Genomic DNA, 9,709 nt, shown 5'->3' with positions numbered 1-9,709 from the left:
GGAAGGGGTTCCGGGCACCCCCGGCAAAAGATATGGGCCAAGAGGGGGCCAGTGCGCCCCCATATGGGACAGCCAAGGTGGAGAAGGAAAGGAGAAGAGGAAAGGAAAGATAGGGAATAGGATTCCCCCTTCCTTTCCCCTTCCCCCTCTTTCCTTCCCCCTCCGATAGATATGACAAGGGGGGCGACTAGGGAGGAGCCCAAGTAGGATTCGGTCCTACTTGGGGCGCCTCCTTGCCTCTCCCCTCCCCCTCCCACCTATATATATGTGCGGGGCGCCTAGCACACACCAGACAATTGTTTAGCCGTGTGCGGCGCCCCCCTCCACCGTTTACACACTCGGTCATATTTTCGTAGTGCTTAGGCGAAGCTCTGCGAGGATCACTTCACCATCACAATCACCACGTCGTCATGCTGATGGAACTCATCTACTACCTCGACGTCTTGTTGGATCAAGAAGGCGAGGGACATCACTGAGCTGAACATGTGCAGACGCAGAGGTGCCGTGTGTTCGGTACTTGATCGGTTGAAGCGCGAAGAAATTCGACTACATCAACCGCGTTGAGAAATGCTTCCGCTTACGGTCTACGAGGGTATGTAGAAACACTCTCCCCTTTGTTCCTATGCATCTCCATGGATAGATCATTGTGTGTGCGTAGATATTTTTTGTTTTCCATGCAACGATTCCCAACAATAGACCACTTACTCGGGTTTGTGTATTCTGTCACTCACGCCATCCACTATAAGCGAATTATGAACATATTGCAACACCCTACAGTGGGGATCCCTCACGTTTGCATGACATGGAGGCCACCATAGGACAGCACCAAAATAAAACATACAACTCACACCAACTACAATCATCTATCAACCCAAAGGATAAAACGGATCTACTCAAACATCATAAGATAGCCATAGATCATTGGGAAATAATATATGGCGTTGACCACCATGTTTAAGTAGAGATTACAGTGGATAGAAGATAGGTTACACCGCTGCATAGAGGGGGAGAGAGTTGGTGTTGACGGCAGCGAGGTTGTTAATGTAGATCGCCGTCACGATGATTGCCCCGATGGCACTCCGGTGCCACTTGGAGAGAGGGGAGAGAGCCCCCTCCTTCTTCTTCTTCCTTGGCCTCCCTCCTAGATGGGAGGAGAGTTTCCCCTCTCGTCCATGGCCTCCATGGCAGAGGGGCAGGAGCCCCTCCAAGATTGGATCTCTCCCTCTGTTCTCTTTTGTTTCACGCTCTTGTTTTCTGGCCAAAAACCGTTTCTTAAATATCCGGAGATCCATAACTCCGATTACACTGAGATTTTAACATGATTTTTTTCGGATATAAGCTTCCTTGCACCCGAAGTAGAGCTCCAACCGACTTATGAGGAGGGCACAACCGACCACCACGCGCCTGGACTACCTGGCGCGCCCAGGTGTCTTGTGGTGGCTGTGGGCCCCCGTTAGCGATGATTCTACCTCCCAAATATCACAAATATTCCAAAATAATTCTGTATAAATTTTTTTTATCGTGTTTGGACTTTGTTTGATATGGATATTCTGCAAAACAAAAAACATGCAATATACAGGAACTGTCATTGGGCACTGGATCAAAAGGATAGTCCAATAAATCATATAAATTGCTGCCAAAAATATGTGAAAGTTGTATAATATTGGCATGAAACAATCAAAAATCATAGATACGACGGAGACGTATCAGTGTCCAGCCCCTCCCTCTCCCCCATTATATATAGGAGGCAAGGGAGAGGGCTGGGTCGCAGACCTAGCCCCTCCTCCAAGGAGGGGAGGCGGCAAGGGAGGAGTCCTCCCTCCCCATGGCACCTAGGGGGTGCCTTCCCCCCTTAGGACTCTTCCGTCTCCACCTCTCCTTGGTGCATGGGCCTCTTGGGGCTGGTGCCCCTGGCCCATGTAGGCTAGGGCACCCCCTACACCTTATGTGAGCCTCGGGGGCAGGTGGACCCCCAGACCCCTTTCGGCACTTCCGGTACAGTACCGATAATGTCCGAAACTTTTTCGACGACTGAAACATGACTTCCTATATATAAATATTTACCTCTGGACCATTCCAGAGCTCCTCGTGACGTCCGGGGTCTCATCCAAGACTCCAAACAACATTCGGTCACCAACGTACATATCTGAATACTACTCTAGCGTCACTGAACGTTAAGCATGCGGACCCTAGGGGTTCGAGAATCATGTAGACATGACCGAGACACCTCTCCGGTCAATAACCAATAGCAGGACCTGGATGCCCCTGTTGGTTCCCACATATTCCACGGAGATCTTTTATCGGTTGAACCACTATGTCGAGGATTCGGTTAATCCCGCGCAATTCCCTTTGTCCAACGATATGTTACTTGTCGGAGATTCGATCTTTGGTATCTCCATACCTAGCCACATTGCTTGCAAGCTCTTTACGATGTTGTATTACAAAGAGGGCCCATAGATATCTCTCCACCATACGGAGTGACAAATCCCAGTCTCGATCCATGCAACCCAACAAACACCTTTGGAAATACATATAGAGCACATTTATGATCACCCTGTTACGAACTGACGTTTGATAGTACACAAGGCATTCCTTCGATATCCGGGAGTAACATGATCTTTTGGTCTAAGGAACTGATACTTGACATGAAGAAAGCTATAACAAATAACTAAACGATCTGATGCTAATCTTACGGTTGGGTCTGTCCATCACATCATTCTCCTAATTATGTGATCCCGTTATCAAATAACAACTCATGTCTATGGTTAGGAAACCTTAACCATCTTTGATCAACGACCTAGTCTAGTAGAGGCTTACTAGGGACAGAGTGTTGTCAATGTATTCACACATATATTTAAGTTTCCGGTCAATACAATTATAGCATGAATAATAAATATTTATCATGAACGGGAAATATGACAATAACCATTTTATTATTGTCTCTAGGGCATATTTCCAACACATTCCACAATTGCTTATTAGCCAATGCAATTTCCGTTGTCGTTCCTTCCTCTAGAGAACTAAGCTCGTTAAGAATCACCAAAGAACGATACGCCGATTTTACAATGTAGATGCCGGACTTTTCCAACACCCATGCAAGGGAATCATCACCGCCGGTCAGATTCAAGTGGATATTGAGAATCACTTCATCCGGTTGAAGAAAAATTTCATGAATAACTAGCACATCCGAGTCACCCGTGTAGTCATCAATTAGCTCTGACACTTTGCTCAGTGGAGCGACGCCAGTTCTTCCCATAGCTGACGACTAACGGTTGTGACGGAAATACAGATCGATTTACAATGTGTAGCAGTGCGAGCAAAACCCATTGTAGTTCCAATGTCTCGAATATGCAGCGGAGCAATACACCCTTTCTTGGCGGGCGTAGGGGAGAATATCAGGTGATACCGTCACTTGTATGCTCCCATCATACCAATTTGAAAAGGTCAAGTTTAAATGTTTTGAAAATTTTCAAAACAATTATGGATGTTCACAACACATAAGTCTACAAGGTCTAAAAGTTTCAGATCAAAATTCGGAGTACACAGAGAAACAAAGAAGACAAAACCGAATGTGAATACTGTAGGTTTTGACACTGTTTATGCTTGTCTTTATCGACACTTTTATGTTGAATTTGTCTTTCATGTTTCTGTACATGTACTTTGAATTTTTCATCAGATTTTTTTAGGGATTGTAGACACATATGTTTTGAACATTCATAATTGTTTTTAAATTTTTTTTGAAACATTTAAAATTGTTTTTTCCAAATTAGTATCACGGGAACATACAAGTGGTGGTATCATCTGATGTTCACCCGAGCGTCATGCACTTCCCTATAAATACGGGCGGTCACAAGCACGACTCAAAGCTCATCTCGAATGTGCACGATGAAGCACGCCCACACCTAAGCAGGTGCAAGCTCGATCGCACACTTCAGTACTTCACTACACGCAGTACGTGCTGCTTCTCTAGCAGCGTATACCTAACACATCGTCGTCACCACCGTACTCTCTCACTCACGCGCGGTCCGCCGGCGATGGCGGGTAGGACGTTCGTGGACGTTGCGGTGCGCGCCATGCAGGAGTACGTGCGGGTGTCCGACCTGGCCCTAGCCGCCGCGGTGCTCTTCGCGTGCAACGCCGCCACGACCCGCCTGAAGTCGCGGGGCAGACCCATGCTGTGGCCGGTGTTCGGCATCATCCCCACCCTCTTCGCGCACCTCGACGACATCTACGACTGGGGCGCCGCCGCGCTAGCTCGCTCCGGGGGCACGTTCCCGTACCGCGGCATGTGGGGCGGGGGCTCCTCGGGCGTCATCACGTCCGTGCCGGCCAACGTCGAGCACGTGCTTAAGACCAACTTCTCCAACTACCCCAAGGGGCCCTACTACCGCGAGCGATTCGTGGAGCTGCTCGGCGACGGCATCTTCAACGCCGACGGCGAGGCGTGGCGCGCGCAGCGCCGCGCCGCCACGACTGAGATGCACTCGGCGCAGTTCCTCGAGTTCTCGGCCAGGACCGTCGAGCAGCTGGTGCACGGCCGGCTGATGCCGCTGCTGCAGCAGCAGCAGAGCCAGGGTGGCGTGACCGTGGACCTCCAGGAGGTCCTCCTCCGGTTCACGTTCGACAACATCTGCGCCGCGGCGTTCGGGGTGGACGCCGGGTGCCTCGCGGACGGCCTCCCGGACGTGCCGTTCGCGCGCGCCTTCGAGCGCGCCACGGAGCTCTCCCTCGCCCGGTTCGTCACGCCGCCCTTCGTCTGGAAGGCCAAGCGGCTCCTCTGCGTCGGCGGCGAGCGGCGCCTCGCGGAGGCCGCGCGCTCCGTGCGGGAGTTCGCCGAGTGGGCCGTCTCCGAGCGCCGGACCGAGCTGCGCAAGATCGGGAGCCTGCAAGACCGCTGCGACCTCCTGTCCCGCCTCATGTCCTCCTCGACGGGCCACTCGGACGAGTTCCTCCGCGACTTCTGCATCAGCTTCATCCTCGCCGGGCGCGACACCAGCTCCGTCGCGCTCGTCTGGTTCTTCTGGCTCCTGGCGTCCCACCCGGACGTCGAGGCACGCGTCCTTGACGACGTGCGGGCCGCCGACGGCGACGTCGGGAAGATGGACTACCTCCACGCGGCGCTGACGGAGTCGATGCGCCTCTACCCGCCGGTGCCCGTGGACTTCAAGGAGGCGCTCCAGGACGACGTGCTCCCGGACGGCACGGCGATCCGCGCGCGCCAGCGGGTGATCTACAACACGTACGCGATCGGACGGGACCCGGCGGCGTGGGGGGAGGACTGCCTGGAGTTCCGCCCGGAGCGGTGGATGAAGGGCGGAGACTTTGCTGGCGGCGCCGAGAGCCCGTTCAAGTACGTGGTGTTCAACGCCGGGCCGAGGCTGTGCGTGGGCAAGCGGTTCGCGTACACGCAGATGAAGACTTTGGCGGCGGCGGTGCTGGAGACGTTCGCGGTGGAGGTGGCGCCCGGGCAGGCGGTGAAGCCCAAGCTCAACACCACGCTGTACATGAAGAACGGCCTCATGGTGAGCTTCAGGAGGAGGGAGCAGCAGCAGGTCCATTGCACCACCGTGGCTGGTACTACGCATCAACTTTCAGTCCATCTCGCCTGACCACCCAAACAAACTGATTTATCACCAAATTTAATTTAACTGAACTTTCTTTTCCTGATTTTGGGATCGAACAGCGCAAGAATGATGGATCATGCCCTGCTTTGAACAGAAGTAAACTTAAAGGAATGTGATACAGATCTCTGAAGGTTCGCTTTCAACCATGCAGGCAATTTGATCAAGACGTTCGAGACGAGTGTATAATTACTGCTACATATATTGCCTCTACTTTATATTTCTCTGCTCCTCTCTCCGCCTCTGTGTGATCCTTGCTTTTCACCAATTATCGCGTCCACATGCGGTAAAGTTATACCGTTTCTCGTTAAATATGTTGTTATACATGAGTTTGGCAAATACTGTATTGATTTGGAATTCGATTTGATTTTGATATACAGACTTCTCATCGCTCGGGGTGAAGAATTATAATCATTCACTCCCTCTATTTATTTAACATCATTTAGTTTTTTTATTACGTTGGAAGTCAAACGAGAATGTAAGAAAATATATACAGGTGGTAAAAAATATATTTATATGACGCGTAAAATTACCAACGTAAGAGTATATCATAGAATATACATAAAAATGTAATTGTGTAGTCTTATGACTTATTTTTTTTGCGCCAATTTTTACAAAGTGAATCAACTTGAACGTGACTATTTGTATAGCAAACATAATTCTTAACGAAACGCGGTAAGAAACCCTCGGATGCAAACTAACTTATTACGCACCAAAGCTGAGACAATGTGAAAATGAGGCAATAACATCTTAGTTTCGTTGGTGTATTTGCTAACTAAGTAACATAAGCGAACACTAAGAAAAAGCAAATTGAACATATTTGACCAATAATATAACCAGTTTTCATTAAAATTGAGTGCGCAAGCCACGAAGTAGGCATTGAATTGCCCCCCCCCCCCCATGCCAGGGCCCGCCGAGCCGACTTGTATGCCGGAGAACTGCTCTTTGAAAGCCATCGAAAGAGTGGTGGAGGAAGAGATTGGGGGAGCGGTGGAGGGGTGTGGTTCTTGCCCGGCGTCTGCCCTTGTTTACATAGTGGCCGGACGGAAGGAGCTCGAACGGCGTTGCGTTTAATGTCAGCCCGCTCATGAACCGACGTGTGATCAGAGTAGGTTTCTCGACTTCCAAGCGGGGGTTAATGACGGTGTATGAATGCGGCGAGGAGGCGTGTTTAGCTGGGCGTACAGCGGCCGGCGCGCCGCTTTAATGGCGGAGGCAGTGAGAGTCGGGCATGGGAGCGGTCCAGACTCTCGCAAAGTTCCCTCACTTTTGTCACCGGTTTGCGAGAGAAATCGCGTCCGAACCACTCTGTAGACCGATACAGATCGGTATTAGATGGTTTCCGCGGTCCGGGCAGCCCGATCCGTACGATTGCGGGAGGTTTATGGTCTGCCTTGAAGATGCCCTTATTTACATGTATATGAGACTAGTAAATATCCAAATACTAGTACGGTACATGTAATCACTCCTCCGAATAATATTAACACGCTATTTGAGACGTGGCTTGATGGGATTAAGCCTCAAACAGCGAGACACATTCGTGTAGGAGTATGTGCTTTATTATGGGCTATCTGGAATTGCAGAAATGATTTGGTCTTTAACAAAACAACAAATACTCATTTTTTGCAGGTTATCTTTCGAGCCACTGCGTTGATCCGTATGTGTTTGCTACTCACTCCGACGGAGGCCAGAGAGCGTTTGTTTACTGGATCTATCCGATGAGAGATAGTAGCACGGGCTATTTTCAACCGGTTTGAATGGCGGACATGTAATAGGATAGGCAATTAGTTTTCCTATCTTTCTCTTGCCAGTCGTTGTGGCTTTATTTTTGTTCTTTAGCTCTTTGTGAGCATCTTTTGTTCCTTTTTTTGAGACTTAAAGATCTTTGTTGAATCTTTTTGCTTACTAATAAAGGTGACTGTATGTATCGCTCTAATGCTGAGGTCGGGGTTTTCCCCCTTTTTCAAAAAAAATGTAATCAATGTTCATCTCTAAGTTTGAGAAAATGCGATGGCAGCAAAGGAAAAGGTTCGATCAGACTACATTTTCCTTTGCATCACGCGATGGTGATCGATCGATCGATGTGCCTGCATCACGCGATGGGGATCGATCAATCGATGCGCCGGAACTCCTGAGCCATGCATTCGTGTGGTGAAGCTGTATCCGTGATCCAATCTACTACTGTTCGGTTGCTGACTAGCTTACATCAAGCAACAAATAAACAAGTTTGGACGAAAGCATTGTGTGCATCCAAGCTTTGTAAATTCGGTGTATCACCTAAACAAAAACATCCCAAAATGTCACGCCGGGGAAAAATAGAAAAAATAGACTAGCGAATCAGCAAAAGTATGTTAACATCTCTTCTTGATGCGGGCAATCACTTACCGAGCGGTTCAACTAGGCAATAGTCTGCACAAGTCTTCTTTAACAACTGTAGGCTTTATCATGTTTAACATGGAGTGAGAAAAAATAATTCTTGGTTGACCGAGACGTAGCAAAACCATAATAGATGGATGGACAAAAATCACGCGTTTAGACATTTTTTTTTTAGCATTAGTACAGACACAAGCGCTCATATACACGCGCATACACTCACTCCTATAAACGCACACACGCACACCCTACCCTTATGAGCACATCCGAAAGACTGAGCCGGCATATCATCTTGAGATTTACGAAGTCACCTCCGCGTCGCCCTCCTCTGACGACACGACGCGAACCCTAGCCGCCACTCGCGGACCTCTCCGTCACCCTCCCTGCATCGCCGCCACCGGAGGGCCTGCCAGCGATGCCGCATCAGACCCCAGGAAGATGGCGGCGGGGCGAATCCACCTCCTCGCGCCCCAGGGCAACCCCCACCCCTTCACCATGCGCCTCGTCCCTACCCACGCGGCGGCAGCCTCCTGTTGGTCCAGCGACGCCAGATCCGGTCCTCCCGACGGCCTGCTCGCGCGGCTCCAGCCCGCCCCATCCCCCGTCCATCCTCGGCTGTTGCGGGCACCACCACCCCTCCACCTCGCGTCATGCCCCCACCTCCACGGCGGCAGCCTCCTACTGGTTCGGAGACGCCGGATCCGGTTGATGAGACCCGACTAGATGGTGAGTCGTTTGTTGGCCCAATCTTTCACGGTACTCAACGAAATAGCAAGAACGTCGACGAACGATCATCGCAACAGCAGCGTGGGTTGAAGTAGTAGAGTGGCTCTTCGGATCAAGCAAAAACACGAGAAGACCAAAGAACAAAAACTTGAGCAAGAATTTGATCAGATCAAATCCTACACATATAGCAGCTCCAAAATCCCTCAAGGATCAGCGAACAACACAGATATTTGGCGCATCCAACCTGATGTTTTTCTCCATAATTTCCACTCAAAAAGTTTTGTCCCGTACAAGGCCGAGGCCTGCCTGTTTTATAGGCAAAACTAAACATGAACCAACCGACCTAACAAACAAGCTAAAAAGATACGAACTCTTATCTCTTTCCTATTCTAACTAACCATGATTTAATTAATTAAGTATCCGGCAAGTTTACTCAAGGAATGCGTACGTATGTTAAAGCTAAATCAATATGGTTTGGACTCCTCCATGTTGCCTTGAGGCTTCGGCCTTCACGTCCTGGTACTCCACACACACACACGACCAATACAAAAGAAATTGCATGGTGTTCTGAAGGTTGGTTTGATCTCTTGCTTCTCTGGTTGTGTCGACGGCGCCTCAATACAAAAACCTCCAATCTACAGTGTACATGAAATAGCACGGTCTATGGTCACATCACCGGTCCTCTCCGACGGCATGCCTGCACTATTCCGGTCAGCGTCGCCCCCGACGGCAAAGAAGAGAACCAATTCTTTGCAGAATCACGCAAGAAAAACGGAAATAATTTCATCTTCACCACATCATTGTCCACATCTTTTTTTTGCATATCGTATAATTTCACGAAGATATTAAGATGGGACGCGACATCCTCATTAGAAGTACCGGAAAATTGATCTTTCATAACGAGATTTAACAAAGCCGTATTAATATCACAAGACTCCACACTAGCGGCAGGAGGAGCAATCGGAGTGCCAATAAAATCATTGTTGTTG

The 9,709-nt window shown here is 49.5% G+C and overlaps 1 protein-coding gene across 1 annotated transcript; it reads left to right on the top strand.

Moving 5' to 3' along the window:
* The first annotated feature begins 3,854 nt into the window (after positions 1–3,854).
* CYP86C1 (cytochrome P450, family 86, subfamily C, polypeptide 1) lies at positions 3,855–5,996 on the top strand. The gene is made up of 2 exons (XM_048678672.2): positions 3,855–5,574; positions 5,684–5,996. The coding sequence occupies exons 1-2, from the start codon at positions 4,035–4,037 to the stop codon at positions 5,692–5,694; spliced, it is 1,551 nt and encodes a 516-aa protein (XP_048534629.2). The 5' UTR covers positions 3,855–4,034; the 3' UTR covers positions 5,695–5,996.
* Positions 5,997–9,709: the final 3,713 nt, after the last annotated feature.

The sequence above is a fragment of the Triticum urartu genome, chromosome 6A (genome assembly GCF_056163025.1).
Source record: "Triticum urartu cultivar PI428250 chromosome 6A, HENAU_Tu73, whole genome shotgun sequence".
NCBI lineage: Eukaryota > Viridiplantae > Streptophyta > Magnoliopsida > Poales > Poaceae > Triticum > Triticum urartu.
This window is presented reverse-complemented; position numbering and strand designations above follow the sequence as displayed.